Genomic DNA, 22,795 nt, shown 5'->3' with positions numbered 1-22,795 from the left:
TTCTTTCTTCTCCCCCTCCTCCTCCTTCCTCTTCCTCCTTTTCCTTTTTCTCTTCATTTTCTCAAGTACATTCATATCCACAACTTTTCATAAGGTTATTGCTAATGTTAAAACTACTGCAGGTTCTATTTTCCTCTGCACTCTCATTAACCCATCTGCTGCGATTGGTACGAATTTGGCCTTCACTGGTAGCCTGGTAACACATACTCCCAGGTCTTTCTCTGCCTCTGTGGTGGATAGTGGAGTATTTCCCATGTGGTATTGGTGTGCTGGATATCCCTTCACTGGTAGCCTGGTAACATATGTCATGCCCCGAGAGCATAATTTTCCTTTTTCCTATTCTCCAACACGACCTCTGCATGTATCGAAACACACGAGAAATTAATCAAGACCAGGTGAAGGTATTCGCCGGCTGCCTGGGATTGAACCCGCGACCAGCGTGACGGGAGAGCCATTCCCTACCGAGTCGGCCAAAGAGATGCCCCCACTCGCCAAGTGGGTTATGGGAGGCTCCCTTATTAGACCTAGTCGCTGCACTACACATATACTCCCAGGTCTTTCTCTGCCTCCGTGGTGGATAGTGGAGTGTTTCCCATGTGGTATTGGTGTGCTGGATATCCCCTCCCAAGATGCAGGACTTAACATTTTTCTTCACTGAATTGTAGCAGCCACTTTTTGTTCCATCCCTGTAGCTTGGTGATGTCTTCTGGTAGGAAATCCGCAGTCAAGGTGTTAGCAAACTAAAAGCGACCCACAACTACACTAATGTGACTTTACGAATGACAACTTTTTCCCTTCACCGCAGGTCTCAGCCAGCGACGTGGACCATGGCGTGAACAGCCTCGTCCGCTACAGCATCAGGGCGGGAAACGAAGACCACTGCTTCACTATTGATGACGACACCGGCATCATCACTGTCATCAAGAAACTGGATAGGGAAAAGGTAAGAAACTATGGATCATATTTTTAGGTATAGCATTCTCATGATGTAATAACTTTCCTCATCCAAATAATATTGTTGTCTGCTAGTTTCTGTCCTGTTGGCCGTATAATTTAACATGCCCTGCAACCCAAGTACAGATGATAGTGGCTTTGCAGCACTCTACTCGTATCTCTCCTGGATAAACGTCTCTTCCATCTTCTTTTTTGTTACCCTCCAACACTTGATGTTATGCCCTTTTGCAATTCTGAGCTCCTTTTATCTTTGTTCTCATTGCCCTGCGACCTGAATGTAGTTGATAGTGGCTTTGCAGCGCTGTACTCATGTCTCCTGGCTAAATACCTCTTCCATCTTCTTTTTTTGTTACCTTCCAAGACAGTTGATTTTATACCCTTTCAAAACTCTAAGCTCCTTTCTGTTGCCATTGGCCTGTGATCCAAATTCAGTTGATAGTGGCTTTGCACCTTTCTACTCCTATCTCTCCTGGCTAAATGTCTCTTCCATCTTCTTTTTTGTTACTCCAAGACTTGATGTTATGCCCTTAGCAACTCACAGCTCCTTTTGTCCTTCCTGTTTTCATTGCTCTGTGACCCAATTACAGTTGATAGTGACCTTTAACCCGGTAGCAGTGGGGATCACGTTTCTTAATGGTCCCTCTAAGTGAGAAAAATGAGAAAAAATCATCACTCACACAAACCATTTCATAATATATATCAAAGCATTTGTGATCAGTTTATGTATCATCTATTTTGGGGGGTTTATATCATGGCACAAATTTGGCCCGTCGCTGCTACCGGGTTAACCTCCCTCCTCATGCCTTCTTAGGCTAAATACCTCTTCTGTCTCTTCTTTTTTGTTACTCTCCAAGGCTTGATGTTATACCCTTATAGCTCCTTTTTTCTTTCTGTTCTCATTGCCCTGCGACCCAAATATAGTTGACAGTGGCCTTTAACCTCCCTCCTCATACCTTCCTAAGCCAAATACCTCTTCCATCTTCTTTTGTGACCTTCCAAGACTGTTGATGTTATGCCCTTAGCAGCTTAATGGCAGCTCCTTTTTGCCTTTCATTTTTACTGGCCTTGGGTTACATATATTCCCAGTAAGAAAATAATTGTGATATTAAATCCTTTGTGTTGTTGGAAATTTAAATCAGGCATGTCAAGACAGTTCCTAAATTATCATACAAAGCTGATTTAATTGATTTTGAACTTTTTTCTTTTTCTTCTTCTTTCCCTTCTTGTCATTATTATTATTTTTTTCTTCTTGCTTCATCATTCTTCTTCTTTCTTCCTCTTCTTCTTTGTCTTTTATTTCCTTTCTAATTCTTCTCCCCTTATTCGGTTTCCCTTCTTTATTTTCGTTTTCTTCTTTCCTTTTCTTCTTTCTTCTTTTCATTTCTTCATCTTATTCCTCCTCCTCCTCCTCCTCCTCCTCTTCTTTTTTGTCACCTCCTCAGGTCGCAAAGTACCAGTTGACGCTGGGTGCCAGGGACTTGGGCACACCCAGCAACACTGCCATGGCTCAGGTCGTGATCCAGGTGGGCGACGTCAACGACAATGCACCCAAGTTCACGCAAGACAACTATACCGTGGTCGTGCAGGTGAGGCGAGAGGGTAGTGGTGGCTACGTAGCACATCAAGTTCATTGTACAAGATTTTCCTCCTCTAAAGCCATACTGTTTGTCCGTCAATCTGTTGTCTCACCAGATAGTTCATCCATTTATCTTGGATCAACCTTTCACAGATCTTCACCACCACACTTGTCAAAGAGACTGCCCTGTAGTTCCCAGAGTCTTCCCGGCATCCTCCTTTGTGAATTGGAATAATGTCTGCTCACTTCCAGTCTGCTGGGCCCTTACCTTCTGCTAGAGAGCTGACTATGACACATTGGATCTTATCAGCTAATTCCTTACTGCACTCCCTTAAGACCCAGCCTGACACACCATCCGGTCCTAGTGCCTTCCTCACGTCCAGACCTTCCGTTAATCCTTCCACCTCTTGTACTGAAATTTGTCTTCCTTCCAGGCACTCCATATTTTCTTCTCTTCCTTCTTGTCCATTAAAGTCACTCTCCCTTGTAAACACTGCCTGAAAAAAAAACATTCACCCAGACTCTAGATTCTAGGATCAAAGGTGAGCTCAGGGGGGCAGCATGAGCCAATGCAAGATGGCACCACTATAAACACTTGCCTGCACCACAATGGGCTGGGGCCGACCATCAGGCCCCACCAGGAAAGCCTACCAGTGCCATAGGTGAAAACGTAAAAAAAAAGATAAATAAATAAGATAAAAATAAAAAATCATAACTTCCACCATTGCTGCAGCATCCTCGTACTTTTCACCGTCCACCTTAAGTTTATTTATTTCTTCGTTGTTATTCAGCTTGCTATTGACATATCTATAAAATAATTTCAGCTGTGCTTTAAAATTTTCTAGTAGCCTACATTTCTCAAGTAGGTTCTCTGTTCCTCTCTTCATTCATTTCACTTTTTTTTACATCAAAGGATACAGCTCAAGGGCAACAAAAAGAGTACAAAAAAAAGCCCGCTACTTGCCGCTCCCACAACACTAAAAAGTAAAGAGTAGTCAAAAGAGAGGTCAATTTCGGGTGGAGAGGTGTCTTGATACACTCTTCTTGAAAGAGGTCAAGTCATAGACAGAAGGAAATACAGACGAAGGAAGGCTGTTCCTGAGTTTACCAGTGTAAGGGACGAAATAATGGAGATGCTGGTTAACTCTTGCATAAAGGGTTTGGACAGTATAGGGATAAGCATGAGTAGAAAGTAATGTGCAGCGGGGCCGCGGGAGAGGGGGAGGCATGCAGTTAGCAAGTTCAGAGGAGCAGTCAGCATGAAAATATCTATAGAAGATATAAATAGATGCAACATGGCAGCGGCATTTAAGAGGTAGAAGACTGTCAGTAAGAGGAGGAGAGCTGATGAGACGAAGAGCCTTAGACTCCACTCTGTCCAGGAGAGCTGTGTGAGTGGAGCCCCCCCACACGTGAGATGCATACTCCATACTTGTTTGTACTTCAGCCAAAGGTTCTGTCTTTCCCTTTTCTCCACCTGTTCCATGCTACATCTCTTTCTCACTTTGCTTCACTTTCACTTTCACATCTTCTACTGAACCAAATTTTATTTCTAACTTCCCCTTTTTGACAAGTATTGCCTTACTCCCTCATTGTAAGTCTCCAGTAATGACATCCGCTTCATATCCACTGTTTCCACTCCATAGAACTTACTCCAGTCCGCTTCTTCAAGTGCTTTCTCAACTATGCAGAGATCACCTTGCTGTAATTGTATCTCCCAGTTTTGTGGTCTCTTTTCCTCACTTCTCTTCTTTCATTCATCGTAAACTCAAGTACCATGTGATCACTTCGTCCTAGAGGTGTTTTGTACGACACTCTATCTACTATTTCAGACTCCTTTGTAAATCCTTGAGGGTTCATCACTCCCCTGAAACCTTGTGTTCTTGATCCATTGTGTAAGAGTGTTGTTTATTGCCATCCTCAGCAGCGTATTTCCCCATGACCCTCACCGCCCTCTGACGTCCACTCCTCCCAACACACCTCTTTGCAGTTGAAGTCCCCATCATGGTTAGGTTGTCACTTCCACTCATCATTTCCTCCATACCGTCGCTTGTGTCTTTCATCATTCTCTCATATCTTTCATTACCCCAAGATCTCGTTTTTGGTGGAACACACACCACACCAAAGTCTCTGTTTCTGCTTCCTTCCCGGTGTACTCCAACTTTCATCATTTCAGCACATCCCTTGCCATAGTTTACACTGTCAACTCCCAGGTCCTTCTTAACCCGGTAGCAGCGGGGATCATGTTTCTTAATGGTCCCTCCAAGCAAGAAAAATGAGAAAAAATCACCCCTCACACAAACCATTTCATAATATATATCAAAGCATTTGTGATCAGATTATGTATTATCTATTTTGGGGGGTTTATATCATGGCACAAATTTGGCCCGTCGCTGCTACATGGTAAAGCCACAAATTTGGCCAGTCGCTGCTACACAGTAAAGCCACAAATTTGGCCCGTCGCTGCTACATGGTAAAGCCACAAATTTGGCCCGTCATTGCTACATGATAAAGCCACAAATTTGGCCCGTCGCTGCTACACGGTAAAGCCACAAATTTGGCCCGTCGCTGCTACACGGTAAAGCCACAAATTTGGCCCGTCGCTGCTACACGGTAAAGCCACAAATTTGGCCCGTCGCTGCTACACGGTAAAGCCACAAATTTGGCCCGTCGCTGCTACAGATAACTCTCAATTTACGTGAGTATTGTGCCCTTGAAGAGGTCGCGTAAATCAAAAAACAATGTAAATCAAACAAGAGGTAGGTTTCTGTCGAAAAATAAATATTCGCTTCATTCAGGAGAGAGAGAGAGAGAGAGAGAAAATATCCATATCACCAAGATATCCACTCAGGCACTCAGTCTCAGCCTCACTCATGTGAGGAAGAGATGAGGGACAAAATGAGCGACTGGCTAGTATTGGTACCGGTACCGAGCAGTCTGGTACCGGTACCGTACCATATAGCTGGTACCGTTAGTACCGGTACCTGCCCACCCCTATTGTTGAATAGCGTGGAAGCGTAGGTACTGTATTGTTGTTCAAGTGGCGCGCGGGAAGAACTGAGCTCAACTGTGTGGCCGCGGCGCCGTGTGAGTCCAGTTCCGTGAGACATCTGGTGGCCACTCCATGAAATATCGCGTATAAGTGGAAAAAACGTGTAAATGTAACATTTATTTGTATTTTGGATCCCGCGTTATTTAAAAAAAGCGTAAACCAAACTCTCGTAAATCGAGTTACCTGTACCGGGTTAACCAACATCACCACTCCCCCTCCCTGCATTTCCCGGCTGTCTTTTCTCCACACATTGTACTTTCCTCCACCAATGTCTAGGGACACGACAGCATCGCCCAACTTTGTTTCAACTATTCCCATTATGTCCAGTTCGTTCTCCCTCCAGTAGTCATTTACTTTTGCCAGTGCCATTGTTAACCCATTCATGTTTGTGTATGTCGCCTTTGGTTCACTTCCTCCCTCTCTGCTGCCCGTCTGTACCACATCGTCAATCTTAACCCCTTGGATGCGGATTTCCTACCAGAAGACATCACCAAGCTGCAGGAGTGGAACAAAAAGTGGCTACTCCAATTTAGTGAAGAAAATGTGAGGTCATGCATCTTGGGAGGGGAAATCCAGCATACCAATACCACATGGGAAACACTCCACTACCCACCACTGAGGCACAGAAAGACCTGGGAGCATATGTTACCAAGCTACCAGTGAAGGCGAAATCCATGCCAATCGCAGCGGACGGGTTAAATCTGTGACCATCCACCAAAACCTTTTCTTCTCCGCCTCTGTCCTGCTCTCGTTTTTTTGCTTGGCTTCTTCCCACAGTTTGTTGACTTTTGCCCTTTCTTCCTTGTTTAGGTCCTTCCTGATCCATACGTCTTTGTAATCCTCTCTTTTAGAGTTTCCAAGTTCCTGCAAGCACTTCCTCTGCAGCCACCTGCAATCTGAACCTTACCTTAAAAGGTCGATGTCCTCCTTTTACATATTTGCCAATCCTCAGGAGTACTTCCTCTACCTTGTCCTCCAAACTGTGCCTTCATGCTGCACCTCCCTCACCAGCTCAACAGCTGCCTGCTTTTCATTCCTCTCTCTCTCATGTCGTATTGGCAGGACCTTCTCCTTCAGCCCAAAGACAACTACACTCTTCTTTTCAACAACGTCTCTCACCAGCCCATCTTTCTGCCATGTGTGTGTGTGTGTGTGTGTGTGTGTGTGTGTGTGTGTGTGTGTGTTTACCTAGTTGTGATCACAGGCAATGAGCTACACTAGTGGAGTCCCATCTCTGAGTCTCAGTAGGTCAGATTTAGCTTTAAATTTGATTAAAAGTTAGATTGAACAACCTCTTTGTCCAGGCTGATCCACTGTTCACCGCATCCATTGAGAGAATTGTATTTCTAGTTATCTTCCAATCATCTTTCATTTTCAGCTATATGCAACTACATATATACATGCACATTCATATCCATATCCAGTGAACATTGAAGTGGTGCGTCTCAAGTCGTTCTTCTTTATTAGGAGAACCGAGCTGTGGGCTACTCAGTGATCCGCCTCATGGCCACCGATGCCGACGCTGACCCCAGCGGCGCTCCCTTCACCTGGGAGGTGATCAACCAGCCTGTTGAGAGTCGTGCCTTCACCCTGGACCAGGATGGCTCACTGAGGCTGGCCACCAATAAATTGAACCACAAGGTAACACTCAATATTTTGTAACGCATTTAATCCAGTAAAACCATCAGGTGGTCTGAGTGCTCAAGGAAGTATGCATTTTTAATTAAGCTCCACAGATAGTGAGAGTAATACATGAGTGCCATTCTTCAGTCCCTGTTTCCTCTTCTTCACCAGGTCCAGGATCAGTACGTGGTGCAGGTGCGAGTGTGGGACAGCGGCTCGCCACCACTCCACGCTAACACCCAAGTTACCGTCAGCGTGGTGGAGGAGTCCCGCTTCCCGCCAACACTCTTCCCGCTTAAAACAGTGGTCATCAGTTTCCGCAGTGCCTTTCCCGGAGGCATCATCGGGCGGGTCACTGCACTGGACCAGGACCCCTACGACACCCTGCAGTACTCTGTGGCGCCCTATGCAGAGGAAGTCAGCTTCATCAAGTACTTTGACATTGACAGTGAGGACGGCACTCTGGTGGCACTAACGCCTCTTGATGCCGGTAACTACAGCGTCAACGTCAGTGTGTCGGACGGCAGTTATCACCGCACCGTGCAGGCTTCCATCGAGGTCTCCGTGGTCACTGAGGAAATGGTTGAAAATGCCGTCATCATTCGCCTGGGTCCTCTGTCCTCCGATGAATTTCTCTCCAGGTATCAGAAATATTTCCTCAAAGCTATTGCCATAGAGCTGTCAGTTCAGGAGCATTCTGTAGTCCTGGTCAGCCTGCAGCCAGCCCTCGTACACTCACACTCTTTAGATAAGATAGATTACATTCCACAGCGATCCAAAAGAGACATACAGAGGAGTCTTGACGTTCTGATAGTTGTGAGACTCTTTGAAATCTACATGACAAGAGAACATCTGCTGCTGAAGCTAAAAGAAAAACAAGTTGACATAAAAGAGAAGCTTGGCTTGCCCTTCGTGGACATCATGGAGTCCCTGTGTGTGTCTGGCTCAGAGTGCGGCGGCCACGGGGACTGTGTGGACGTGGTGGAAATCAACAATGATGTGGCCATGCCCTTCAACACACAGCTGTCTAGTCTGGTTGCTCCAAGATTTACCCAGAAAGTTGGCTGTGTGTGTGACCAAGGGTATGGAGGCCAGAACTGCACTAATTTAGTCAATGCCTGTGGGCACCGACCCTGTGCTGAGTATGAGGAGTGTGCGCCCACCAACACCAGCAGCCGAGGCTACACGTGCCAGTGCCCTGCCGGCAGAGCAGGACCTTCATGCCGAGTGGACCTGACAAAGTGCCGCAGCCCTGCGTGCCACTACCCACTGAGGCCTCTCTCCTTCAGGGAAAGAGCTATGCCCAGTACAGCATAGCTCAGCAAGGTAAGAGCAGCTCACTGATGCTGAGTGCCTTCATGCGCACCAGACACCCGGTGGGAATGCTGGTCTTTGCTGCCGGGGACGTGGACTACAGCGTGCTGGAGGTGGCCGGCGGACATGTGCAGTACCGCTGGGACTGTGGCAGCGGGGAAGGACTGGTCAGGGTGTCCACGGTGAGGGTCGACAATGATGCGTGGCACTTCATCAACCTGACCAGAGACGGCACCATATCAACACTGAGTGTGGACGGCGAGGTGAGTTCAGGAGCGGCGCCGGGTGCTAATGACATTCTGAACATGGATTCAAACTTCATGTATCTCGGTGCTACCCTCAGCAGTGAACCAGAGTCAGGCATGTCTTCCTATTCCCAAAGCAGCCTGGGATTTGTGGGTTGCCTCGATCAGATCATTATTGACGGCACCGAGCTTCCCGTGTCAATAACAGGGACGGCTTCCGGGGGCACGGTGCTCACGCGCCTGGCCGACGTGGAGCTTCAGTGTCCAGGCGTGCTGCCCCTGGCCGGCGTGTGTGGCTCCTACCCTTGCCAGAACGCTGGGACATGCATAGAAAATGAAGGTTCTTATAAGTGCAATTGCCCTCCACGCTTTACCGGAGCACAGTGCCAGGTGGACACGGCTCCCTGCTCCTCCTCACCCTGTCTTAATGGAGGCAAATGTATTGTTGTTGGCCACACCTATAAGTGTCAATGTCCTTCAAAACTGAGTGGAAAACGTTGTGAATATGGCATTTTCTGCAACCCAAACCCTTGTCAGAATGGCGGTCGCTGTGAGGAGGGTGCCGATGGGCCTATATGCAAGTGCCAACACTTTACCGGTGCAATGTGCCAGCTGGACATTGATGAGTGTACCCGCAACCCTTGCCAGAGCGGGGGAACCTGCCTCAACTTCTTTGGTGGGTTCAAGTGCATATGTTCCTCCAATGTTACCGGTGAATACTGCACAGAGGCCGTTAGGAAGCCTGAAGAGCCGTCCTCCTCCCTGAACATCACCCTGGAGGAGCTGCTGTGCATCCTGGCCGTGTTCCTGGGGTGCGTGATGGCCGTGCTGCTGCTGGGGACCTGGCAGCGGTGGCGGTGGAGGCACAAGCGTCACCAGCAGAACAACCGCGTCAAGCTCACGGACCACCACGTGAAGAACGACCTCAAGGCGAATGACGCACCCAAAAGAAACTCCAAAATCTGCAACGTGGAGGCAGACCAGGTAAGACAGACACTCCCACACGTTAGTTTTATCAGACTCACTTCCTTGGCATCAAGTTACAGGCTGCAATTTGAATGTTTTCTGTCCATATTTCATTTTGTGGATGTTGTTGAGCCTCTGTGTGTTAGGGCGTCAGCGTCTTAGATGTTTTGTTTCTTACAGACTTTTGAGTTGTTTTCTTTTTGTTACCTTGGTGCCACACAGCAGGGGCCGCCGCTGCCCCCCCACCCGGCCTCCTACACCCCCAGCGGCAATGACTCCGCCATTCTCAACACCCTTAAGCACCTGGCGGACCTGTCTGCCGTGGGACACGAGAATCTTGAGCTGGAGACACTTTCACGATGCTCCCACGAGTTCCTCCACAGCCTTAAAAAGCCCGTGGTCATGCCGCCCAACCTCTCCCCTCCGCCGCCCTCCAACAGTGACTCCGACTCTCTCCACAAGCCCTGGGACCACCACAACAACCTCAACGACTCCTACTTCATGCCCATCAAGGGTGAGTCAAATAGCTCTGTAAATAGAGCAATATATGGAGCAGGGGGTCCCAACCATTGTTTACCCATGACCCCATTTTCCATGCCTCCCTTCACTCATCTCCCCTCGCTGCTCAGGCTTCCACAATTACATTTTAGCGTCCACACTTTAAAAACTTATTAATAAACTTGTATGTGGTATATTAGGCAGAAGTAAATAGCTGGAATAAAAAAGCACATTATAGAACACACCTCCCTTCATACATCTCCCCTCGCTGCTCAGGCTTCCACAATTACATTTTAGTGCCCACACTTTGAAAACTTGTTAATAAACTTGTATGTGGTATATTAGGCCGAGGTAAATAGCTGGAATAAAAAAGCACATTATAGAACACACCTCCCTTCATACATCTCCCCTCGCTGCTCAGGCTTCCACAATTACATTTTAGCGTCCACACTTTGAAAACTTGTTAATAAACTTGTATGTGGTATATTAGGCCGAGGTAAATAGCAGGAATAAAAAAGGACAGAGAAGAACATATTGAGCCTCTAGTGAATTGAAGCCTAATACAATGGATAGGATTTTACCGAGATTTTTTTCTTGGTTACCCTCTGTCTCCCAGTTGCCAATAAATGAATAAATAAATAAATAAGAAAATAGAAAATAAATAAATATTGCCCAACAGAAAAGATCAAATTAGCACACTTGGGATGATTTACACCAAGTTGAGAACCCCTGATATAGAGTTTATACATACAAACATGCATAACCTAACATAACCTCAGTACTATTAATCCAATACTGAAACTTTAATGTCAAGTCATGAGGTAAGATTTCAGCACTGGATTAATAGTACTGAGCAGGGCCGTGGAGTCGGAGTCGGAGTCGGGTACTTTTGGCCGGAGTCGGAGTCGATAAAAATACCCCCGACTCTGACTCCTTAACGTAATCCTTTATCGTGTAATGTAGTAGTGAACTTTTTTTCTTATACATTATCCGGATGTTGTCTATATAGAGTACATATAATTTTGATGTAAATACATGTAAGAGAAAGGACCTCAAGAGAGTCCACCGGCACTACAGGCAGCATCTATAAAAAAAAATTAAAAAAAAAAAAAAATGCCATAGAGGGGGCATGGGGGCCGAAGTCAGAGTCAGAGTTGGAGTTGCAACTTTAAAATTTCCCGGAGTCAGAGTCAGAAAATTTTAACTCCGACTCCACACCCCTGGTACTGAGGTTATTAAGATGTATAGTAAAAGTCCGCTCAGCCTGTTTGGAGGTGAGCAGCCCGGTGGTGGATGATCGATGTACCAGACTGTTGGGTGGTGCTTACATGCATGAGCAGTTAAAGGCTGCCACAGAGTATTAACTGCTTGACTGCAGATTTCCTACAAGAAGACATCACCAAGCTACAGGAATGGAACAAAAAGTGGCTGCTACAATTCAGTGAAGAAAAATGTAAAGTCATGCACCTTGGGAGGGGAAGCATATCAATACCACATGGGAAACACTCCACTATCCACCACAGAGGCAGAGAAAGACCTGGGACTATATGTTACCAAATGAAGGGATATCCAGCACACCGATACCATATGGGAAATACTCCACTATCCACCACAGAGCCAGAGAAAGACCTGGAACTATATGTTACCAAATGAAGGGATATCCAGCACACCGATACCATATGGGAAATACTCCACTATCCACCACAGAGTCAGAGAAAGACCTGGGACTATATGTTACCAGGCTACCAATGAAGGGATATTCAGCACACCAATACCACATGGGAAACACTCCACTATCCACCACAGAGCCAGAGAGAGACCTGGGACTATATGTTACCAGGCTACCAATGAAGGGATATCCAGCACACCAATACCACATGGGAAACACTCCACTATCCACCACAGAGGCAGAGAAAGACCTGGGACCATATGTCACCAGGCTACCAGTGAAGGGATATATATGATACCAGGCAACCAGTGAGGGCAAAATCTGTGCCAATCACAGTGGACAGGTTAAGACACCTCTCCACTTCAAATTGACCTCTCCTTTGGCCTCTCGTTCTGCTTTCATTTGTTGAAGCATTGTATAGCAAGCTTCTTTGTTGCTCTTTTTGTTTTTTTGCCCTTGAGCTGCCTCCCTTGTAAAAAAATAATCCTCTTGTCATCTGCTCCCTCTCTTCTGATGAGGTGCTGTACCGTGCTATGAGTTCTGAGGTGCTGTATGGTTTTGTATGGCAGGGTGGGAATGAATGAGTGCTGTGATGGAAGAGGAGGGGAAGGAGGGTGTAAGAGAGGTGGCAGGAGAGGGAGGAACATGATTGATGGGAAGCAGCTGCCTGAATGAAGTGATTTTTGGCCTTAGGAAAGTCAGGCAAGGTTACTAAATTGCCCTCATTAATCCCTATAACCCAACTGAGAACTTCTAATAAAGCACCTCACAGTCTAGGGCTTTCCAGGGAATATAAGCTTTTTTATCTTACCCCATATGAGATAAGTGATTTTAGGCTTTCGTTAAGTCAGGGAAGGTTACTAAATTGCCAATATTCATCCCTATAACCCATTTGGAAACTTCTAATAAATCACCTCATAGTCTACGGCTTTCCAGAGAATATAAGCCTTTTAATCTCACCCCATATGAGTTAAGTGATTTTAGGCTTTCAATAAGTCGGGCAAGGTTACTAAATTGCCCTTATCAATCCCTATAACCCATCTGTAAACTTCTAATAAATCACCTCACAGTCTACAGCTTTCCAGAGAATATGTAATTTTTTTTTTTTTTTTTTCCCGTACAAGTGAAGTGAATTTGGCTTTCATTAAGTCAGGCAAGGTTACTAAATTGCCTTTATTCATCCCTATAACCCATCTGAGAATTTATAATAAATCACCTCACAGTCTATACAGCTCTCTGGAGAACATAATTTGAGGGTTTTTAGTCACCTCATATGAGTGAAGTAAATTTGGCTTTCAGTAATTATTAACTCAGTAGCAGCGGGGATCATGTTTCTTAATGGTCCCTCAAAAAAAAAAAAAAAAAAAACATCACTCACAAACCATTTCATAATATATATCAAAGCATCTGTGATCAGTTTATGTATCATCTATTTTTGGGGTTTATATCATGGCACAAATTTGGCCCGTTGCTGCTACTAGGTTAATCCCTGTAACCCACCTGAAAACTTATAATAAAGCACCTCACCGTCTACAGTATTCCGGAGAATATGTTGATTTTTTTTAGTCCCCCCCCGTACAAGTGAAGTGAATTAGGCTTTTGTTAAGTCAGGCAAGGTTACTAAATTGCCCTTATTAATCCCTACAACCCATCTGAAAACTTCTAATAAAGCACGTCACAGTCTATGGCTTTCCATAATATGTAAGTTAATTTTTTTTTTTAGTCATCCTGTACAAGTTAAGTGATTTTAGGCTTTCATTAAGTCCCTTATTAATCTCTGTAACCCATCTGAGAACTTCTAATCAATCACCTCACAGTCTACGGCTTTCCAGAGAATATAAGCTTTTTAATCTCACCCCATACGAGTTAAGTGATTTTAGGCTTTCATTAAGTCAGAGAAGGTTACTAAATTGCCAATATTCATCCCTGTAACCCGTCTGAAAACTTATAATAAATCACCTCACAGTCTAGGGCTTTCCGGAGAATATGTTAACCCAGTAGCAGCAGGGATCATGTTTCTTAATGGTCCCTCTAAGCGAGAAAAATGAGAAAAAATCATCACTCACACAAACCATTTCATAATATATATTAAAGCATTTGTGATCAGTGTGTGGATCATCTATTTTGGGGGGTTTAAATCATGGTACAAATTTGGCCCATCACTGCTACACGGTAAAGCCACAAATTTGGCCCGTCACTGCTACACGGTAAAGCCACAAATTTGGCCCGTCGCTGCTACACGGTAAAGCCACAAATTTGGCCCATCACTGCTACACGGTAAAGCCACAAATTTGGCCCGTCACTGCTACACAGTAAAGCCACAAATTTGGCCCGTCGCTGCTACACGGTAAAGCCACAAATTTGGCCCGTCGCTGCTACACAGTAAAGCCACAAATTTGGCCTGTCGCTGCTACACAGTAAAGCCACAAATTTGGCCCGTCGCTGCTACACAGTAAAGCCACAAATTTGGCCTGTCGCTGCTACACAGTAAAGCCACAAATTTGGCCTGTCGCTGCTACACAGTAAAGCCACAAATTTGGCCCGTCGCTGCTACACAGTAAAGCCACAAATTTGGCCTGTCACTGCTACACAGTAAAGCCACAAATTTGGCCTGTCGCTGCTACACAGTAAAGCCACAAATTTGGCCTGTCGCTGCTACACAGTAAAGCCACAAATTTGGCCTGTCGCTGCTACACAGTAAAGCCACAAATTTGGCCCGTTGCTACACAGTAAAGCCACAAATTTGGCCCATCACTGCTACATAGTAAAGCCACAAATTTGGCCCGTCGCTGCTACACAGTAAAGCCACAAATTTGGCCTGTCGCTGCTACCAGGTTAAGTTTTTCAGTCACCCCGTACAGCTCGTTTCTATGTCCTTGGATCACTTTAGTCTCTCCTCTGTACTAATTTAAGAGAACTGTATCCTCTCTGTAATAGGGGCACCAAAATTGAGCAGTCTTATCCAGGAAGGGTCTAACAAGTGGCAAATATACAACTAGGATTACTTCTGCACTGCCAGTTGCTGATGCCCATAGAAATACAGCCCAAGACTATTTTGCATTGAGCTCTTTCAAGTGGAGAGTATCAAGACCCTATCCACCCAAAATTGACCTCGCTTCTGGCCTCTCGTTCTTTTTTCTTTTGTCAAAGCAGTGTACATATAGCAGGCCTTTTTGTTGCTGTTTTGTTTTTGACCTTGAGCTGCCTCCCTTGCTGTAAAAATAAAATTAAAAAATTGTGTGGTTCAGGGCAGTAATACATTGATTTGGGGGTTGAATGTCAGGGCTCACACATGCCTAGAGTGACCAAGACTTGTTTTATTTATTTGTTTTCACTATTTGGTTTCATTATTTGTTTGACCTATTTGGAAGACCATATTTTACTACACATAACACGGTAGCAGGGATCATGTTTCTTAACGGTCCTCAAGCGAGATAAATGAGAAAAAATTACCCCTCACACAAACCATTTCATAATATATATCAAAGCATTTGTGATCAGATTATGTATCATCTATTTTGGGAGGTTTATATCATGGCACAAATTTGGCCCGTCGATGCTACACAGTAAAGCCACAAATTTGGCCCGTCGCTGCTACCGGGTTAAAATTATCAGCATCTCCATGTTGAACTGCATCATCCATTTATGGGAACACTCGTACAGTGCATTTAGGTCGCCCTGCAATGCCAGTGTCCTATTTATGTGTCATCCACAAACTTCCTGATGTCACTGGTTGCACTGCAGTCAAGATCATTGATGTAAATAGTAAATAGCAATGGATCTAAAGCTAAACCTTGTGGGCTGCCATCAGTAACACACACCCAGTCTGATTTATCTGTGTTTACTTGAACTCTCTGCGTCTTGTCTCTTAGTCACCTCCTGATCCACCCCAAACCTTAGCCCTCTGTCCCATGTGCTTTGACTTTATTTAAGTCTTGAATGCTCAACTTAAAGTGAGATACATAAACAACATCATAATTTTCATCCTTTCCTGCCCCTTCATGCACCTTTTTGAGAAGTGACATAAGGTTAGTGAGATGAGATTTACCCTTCGTGAACCCATGCTGGAAGTCAGTAATCTGATTGTATTTGTCTGGGTGGTCATGAATATTTCTAGCTGTAACACACAAATGATTTCCCTACAACTGACTTTAAACCAGTTGGTGGTAATTAGACACAGCTTATTTATCCCTCTTTGTAAATATTGGTACAACATTGGCCTTTTCCCTAGTGCCAGTACTACCCCAGTGCTGGACGACTTCATAACCATAGTGGCCAGTGGTTTGGAAATGTCCAGGCCTCCACAGCAGCTCCCTTACCATTGGAAATAAGTCTTGGCAGGGTCAGTCATTTCCCTCAGGGCACAAGACTTGTTGGCCTCCCTGTGCTCTGCCTCACCAAGAGTTGTCTCTTACAGATACATCCCAGTGAGCAGGGGTGACTTGTGGGGAGTGAGTCATAGGCCCATAGAGCAAAAGTTTGCATGCACAGGGAATGAAGGTAAAAAAAGGCCTTGATTAATTTTCCTATTTACTAAAGTGATAGCTAGTAGTTTGACACATAGCCACTTTAGTGATGCCCAGCAGTCCTGCCAAGGTGTGCGTTACAGAAGGCATCAGCTCACCGCCTCACCGTTCACTGTTACCTCACAGCCCTAGAGCAGTACAAGGAGCACAGGCAGCTTGATGCTTTAAGTATTTTCCCTTCTTCACTGCATGTGTTTACACATCTGCTGTGGCAACCCTTCTAAGGGAATGCTGAGCAGTAGCTGCCAAAACATATGGAAATATCATCATACTTATTTATATTTTCTATGTACCGCCATGTACACTGCAACACTTCCATGCTTTCAATGGCAGCTGTGATTCTTGCCCTGAGATCGTCAGTGTTTGTCTCCAGAGATTTCTACACTCAACTTTTGACGAATCACCTAAGAAATTAAATGTCAAGTGTGATGTTGGGGAACCTCACTGCCTTAAGAATGGGATGGCCAGGTCACCAATTTAGGAGTAATTTATTCAAAGGCTTGGGGAGAATTGGGGCCTTTTCCTTTTTTTCCCCTGTTGAGTGTCTCCTCTCATTACTGGCCTGTGTTTATTTGTACTTGAGGCGTTGGGTGTGCACCAAACCATGAGGACCAGAACTATATCATAACTTGCAACTTGATCCCCTTTTCCCTGTTGAGTGTCTCCTCTCCTTACTGCACTATGTTTATTTGTATCTGAGGCGTTGGGAGTGCGTCAGATTGTGAGGACCAGAACTGAACTCGTGTCCTCGTTGTTCTTCAGATGTGGGCTGTGACCTGGTGACCAACCTCGGCGAGACCCACACCTCCCCGGCCCGGCAGTCTCCATTTTCAGACGATTCTTCAGGTATGACATTCTTAACCCGGTAGCAGCGGGAATCATGTTTCTTAATGGTCCCACCAAGCGAAAAAAATGAGAAAAAATCACCCCTCACACAAACCATTTCATAATATATATCAAAGCATTTGTGATCAGATTATGTATCATCTATTTTGGGAGTTTATATCATGGCACAAATGGCCCGTTGCTGTTACACTGTATAGCCACAAATTTGGTCCGTCGCTGCTACCAGGTTAATGTAGCCCTTCCAGACCCCTGTATTTTATTTCTTTATTTTTTCAGCTTTCTTAATAGGCTTTTCTTTCATCATTACTTTCCTTACCATTATCATCATTACCATTATCATTATTTCTATTTTCCCATCTGTGCTCCTCTCCTATTTCATCCTAATCCCTATCTTTATCCTCTTCTCCCTTCCTTTCCCCTTTCCCTCCCCTCCACCTTTTCTCTCCCCTCCCTCCTCCTCCCTTCCTGCTCCTCCTTCATCACTGTCCTTTCCCTCCTCTCCATCTCCTCCTACCTCTCCATTGTCTCCCTTTCCCACCCTTCCTCCACTCCTCCCTCTCACTCCCCTTCTTCCTCCCCCTTCCCTAACTTAGCTACTCCTCAAAAAGTATATCTGCCGTGTTTCAGTCGTCATTTGCCATTTTAAAAATTGACTTGCCATTGATTTCTGAGAATTAAATAATAAGTAAAGAAAAATATTAACTCAGCATTGATAACTTGTGCAGATTAATGGATTTATTTTATTCAAGCCATAAAGTCAATCTTCAGCATGAGAAAGGAGAAAAAGAAATTGGTACCTTACATCTTTTGCACACACACACACACACACACACACACACACACACACACACACGGCATGGGGAGAGAGATTTTTAAAACTGACTACGGAAAACTTAATGATGCAGTGGGTGACTGAAAATACAAGATACAGGAGTGATGACGACCCACCAAGACTGGACCTGGGGCTGACGAAGGGAGTGCACCTGTTAAATGAGTTAAGATATGTGTGTCCCACGGGAAAAAGTGATCATGTAATAATAGAGTTGGAAACCGATGAGGACGTCACTGAGGAAGACGAATCATACAAAGGAAAAAGGAGAAACTACAGGAAAGCGGACATCGAAAATCTCAAGAAATATTACCAATAACTGGACTGGGAAAAGTTAAAAAGAACAAACGAGGTGCACGAAAAGTATGATTTTTTCAGAGGCATATGAGACAGAAGTCATAAAATATCCCATTATATAAACCAATAGAAAGAGGAAAGCAAGATTAATGGTTTAATGCAAGATGTGCAGGTGCAAAGAAAAAAAGACAGCGTGGAAGAGATTGAAAAGAACCAGAGGAATAAAGAAGACTTTAAGATGGCAAGAAATGAATATGTGAAAATAAGGAGGAGGAAGGAAAGGATATCAACACCCTTACTCCCTCTCTCTTCGCCTCCTATCCACCACTTCATCAGTTTTTTCTTCTTCATTCTCCAAAAAAAATTCTTCTTATCTTCCTCTGATCTTTCCTCATTCCTTTTTTTCACTTCATTTATCATTTCTTTTACCTTCATTCTTTCATCCTCCGTCATATTTCTCCTCACATATATCTGTTTGTATACTTCAGAGTTGTTTAATCTCCACAACCTATTTAGGATGGTTTCTGTTGTCATTTGGGATCTTAACTTAATCTTTAATGGCCTGTTCTTTCCTTCCTCATACCTTCCCAATCTTGTTATTTCATCTACTTCTTCCTCAAACTTTTCCTCTTCTTCAGTATTCAAATTTCTCAATACACTTTTCACCCTATTCTTCTCACAACTTTCCCTCTGAGTCTTCACTGTGTTTTTCTTCTTGTACACCAAACATTTTGACATTTTTTCTTATCTGCCATGTCCCTCACCATTGTTTCTGTGTGTGTGTGTGTAAGAGAGAGAGAGAGAGAGAGAGAGAGAGAGAGAGAGAGAGAGAGAGAGAGAGAGAGAGAGAGAGAGAGAGAGAGAGAGAGAGAGAGAGAGAGACACACACACACACACACACACACACACACACACACAGTATAGTATATACATATATAGATATATGTATTTCAGAAAAAATCTTTCCTTTTTAATCTGTCATGGCAGGAGTTTTGTTTGTGTGATGGCTCAGGGTTGCATCATGTGGTGCCGGCCAGGAGTGCCCAGCTCCTGTACTGCACAGAGGTTCCCGGTGGCACGCTGTGCTGCTGCAGCATGGGTCACCCACTGATGGCACTAATAGCATGCCTGCTTAACACTGACTTGGTTAATGCACCCTAATGAAAATTCTATTAAATTTCACTCCATGTATTTATTTGGTGCCAGCTTCTAATTTATGATCTGCATAAATTTGATTTTGTCCAAGGAAACACTAAAAGCCTTTCTGTGAGGGGTTTAGGTTCTTCCCCTCACAGCGAGGAGGGAAGTGTGAAGGTTTTGCAGCGTACTCTCACGACAAGACTTTACCCTCAGGAATAACAAACTTCTATTTATATCCTGGCGGGTGCAGAGAGGGGCCAGGCGTCAGGTTCCCCTGCCGTGCCCCCTCTCCCCTGCCCCCACCTCCTGGCTCGCCGGGCCCCAGCACATTTAGACTACCCTCAAGAGGCCACCACAGCTGATAGTGACCACACCAGAAGACTGTTGCATGGCCCTCAGAGCCAGGCCTCTGCCTTGCATGGGCCCTACACAAGGGCTCCCCATGGCTTTGACAGCCAAAGGGTTTCTGAGAGGCAATGCAGCGCTGTGCCAACACTCACCCGACTGAGTTCGTGTGCTGCTTGAGATAACCGGCCACTGCTGCGAGTCTTCTGAGGCTCAGCTTTGAGTAGCACTTACCATGACAAACTATACAAGTTAACATGGTGATAGTAACGTGCTTTTTTAATATCTTAAGAACACGAGTGCTGTCGTGTTTCATCCCCGTGTAACTTTGTGATCTGTTCCTTCAGCTGCTGCTAACTGACACAGTCTTGTGTTGTGGTTGACGGGCACAGACACTCTTTCATCACACAGCCAAAAGAGCAACAAAGTAGTACATAGTTATTATGAAGCTAGTGCTTTTGTTGATTTACACAATTTTTATTGATTTTTGGGTTTACAACTTACAAAAGTTTCATATATATATATATATATATATATATATATATATATATATATATATATATATATATATATATATATATATATATATATATATATATATATATATATATATATATATATATATATATATGATAACTTTTGAACCTCATCTATAATAATGAATTTGCTCTGTAATTTTAAGTAAGTTTCCCAGGTTGAGAGAAGGGAGAATGCACATTGTAAATATAAGCCTCTGGGACATGACCACTCACGTGTCTTCTGTTTTCCTTGCACGCAGCACCGAGCCAGCAGAAGAAGAAAGGTACCTACCCATACTTTAGTAGTAATATAATTTCCTCCTTTTGTGTGTTTTACAAAAGCCATAAAAGTCTGCAGGAGAATTAGGCTAAACGAGGTGTTGCAACTTTAAGTGTAATAGTCTGTATTAGATTAATATTTTTTTTGCATGGTATCCCATACATCATATTCACCATCTTGTGATGCATGTGGAGAAAGCTCTTGCAGCATCATGGGTCTGGGACTGTCACGTAGAAATCTTTATAGCACGCTGTGAATACACTGACATACACTGAAGGCTGAGGAATGTGGATCTGTGTCAACAAACCCACATGTGGCTCAGTGTCAGAAAGCCTGGTAATATATGTCTGTGTTTCCCAAATCCTAGGCTACCACTGGGATGACTATGACATGCACGGCCCACACGCTGGTGGGCTGCGGCAGCGAGGGGGCCAGGCCGCCCCGCCAGACTTGCTGATGCTGAGCCAGGGCACCTCCCTCTTCCACGGAGACGACCCCATGGAGGGAACGCCACTGCTGCCATGTGAGACTTTTTGTGTGGTTGTGGATGTTATTTTCTTTGAGTAATTGCATCTACAATCAGGTTTAAGCAGCTTTCTCCTATCCTGTAATTTGTGTCATGAATATATATAAAAAATGTTGGCACCAAATCTGCCCTTGTGGGGCTCCTCAGTAGTCTCTTCAAATGAAGTGATTCTCTGGTGCCTGGCAATATATATGTCAGGCCTCTCCTGATTGGCTGGGTTTCTCTATGACTCATGACAATGGCCTGTCAATCACACATGCTCTCGTGCCACACATTACTATGATGTTTGTCACAGCTCGCCTCTTATACAAGATAAACAGACTTAGAACTGATTGTAGAACTCGCATAATGCTTGTCAAAATTCGGTAAAACAAAAAATAAATGAATAAATATATATGAAAATTAGTAATGTGATGCAGGCAGTGAGATGTACAGCAGAGGAGCAAGGAGGAGTGAGTGTGTGTGAGGGAAGGAGCTCACCACGGCAGGAAGAGTGAGTAGCAGCTCACCACTCATCCTGTCAACACATGACTAGTATGGTGATGTAGGATATTTGAGAGGCGCAGCAGAGGAGAGAACCAAATATAAACATGTACTTCAACCTTGTCACGTGATGGACACACAATTCTTTTGGTCACTGAGGGAGCGACTTATTGAAGCAGATCAAAGTGTATGAGCAAGGGTTGTGATGTGCCAAGGCCCTTGAGTGGCGGCACTGTCCACCGTGGGAGCCGGTGAGTAATGTAAACACGGTAGACTGTTCCCGTAGAGTGTAACTCGCCACACCCATGGAGCGGTTCACCCGTAACATTGGTTATCATGCAAGCAAGCATTGAAAATTTGTTGGCAATCTACTGGAAATTTCCGGAAAACCCTTTTGCTGGTAAATCTGTTGGTGCCAAATATTGCATGGGACTAACTGAGACCATGTTGTTGAACTGTTTTCATTATTACTACTACTCTGCTACTATAGTGAACCCAAATTGGCGAGTGTTGTGGTGTTGGCTCCTGCGGGTCCTTTCCTCCTGTCTGCTCTGCCACACAGTTGCAACACCTATCTCTTCCTCCCTTATGTTAGCTATAGCTAGCATATGAAAGGAAAATATAGGTGTTGGGATTGTGTGGCAGAGCAGAGGGGAGGAAAGGACCCGCGGGAGCCAACGCCAAAACAGGCTCGCCAATCTGGTTTTATTATACTCCTACTACTGCTACTACTGGTACTGCTGCTGCTACTTCCACCAGTGATATTCAAGCAGTTACTGCACAACTAGCTATCACTACTAGTTCCAGCTCCATGATAACAAACACCATGACTGTTGAGCTGACTGAGTGTGTGTTATCCCTCCAGGCTCTGCTGCCACACCCCTGCTGAGTGTGGACGCCCGGGGCGGTCCAGACGGCCGGGACACACCAGACGGTGACGAGGACAATGATGATCCCTGCAGCTTTGAGGAAATACTCCTGGCAAATAATATATCTGTTGACTCATGCCAAGACCTGACTCTTGATCATTCGTCTAAATACTACATTGTCTCGGACCTTGAAGATGACTGCCCAGAGTCAGCCCTGAAGATATCCAACATGCCTTCTG

General features: G+C 44.7%; 1 protein-coding gene across 1 annotated transcript in view; it reads left to right on the top strand.

Annotated features, from left to right (window-relative positions):
• Window positions 1–22,795, top strand: part of LOC126989426 (fat-like cadherin-related tumor suppressor homolog) — a 35,917-nt gene that overhangs the window by 11,414 nt on the left and 1,708 nt on the right. Inside the window, 10 exon segments of the mRNA XM_050848025.1 lie at window positions 806–943; window positions 2,397–2,540; window positions 7,050–7,223; window positions 7,377–8,490; window positions 8,493–9,748; window positions 9,953–10,244; window positions 17,186–17,269; window positions 20,659–20,682; window positions 21,046–21,201; window positions 22,553–22,795. The exon segment at window positions 22,553–22,795 is cut by the window's right edge and continues 1,708 nt beyond it. Coding sequence (XP_050703982.1) covers window positions 806–943; window positions 2,397–2,540; window positions 7,050–7,223; window positions 7,377–8,490; window positions 8,493–9,748; window positions 9,953–10,244; window positions 17,186–17,269; window positions 20,659–20,682; window positions 21,046–21,201; window positions 22,553–22,795 — 3,625 coding nt within the window.

The sequence above is a fragment of the Eriocheir sinensis genome, unplaced genomic scaffold (genome assembly GCF_024679095.1).
Source record: "Eriocheir sinensis breed Jianghai 21 unplaced genomic scaffold, ASM2467909v1 Scaffold1167, whole genome shotgun sequence".
Taxonomy (NCBI): Eukaryota; Metazoa; Arthropoda; class Malacostraca; order Decapoda; family Varunidae; genus Eriocheir; species Eriocheir sinensis.
Note: the sequence above shows the minus strand (reverse complement) of the source record. Positions and strands in the feature narration are given on the sequence as shown.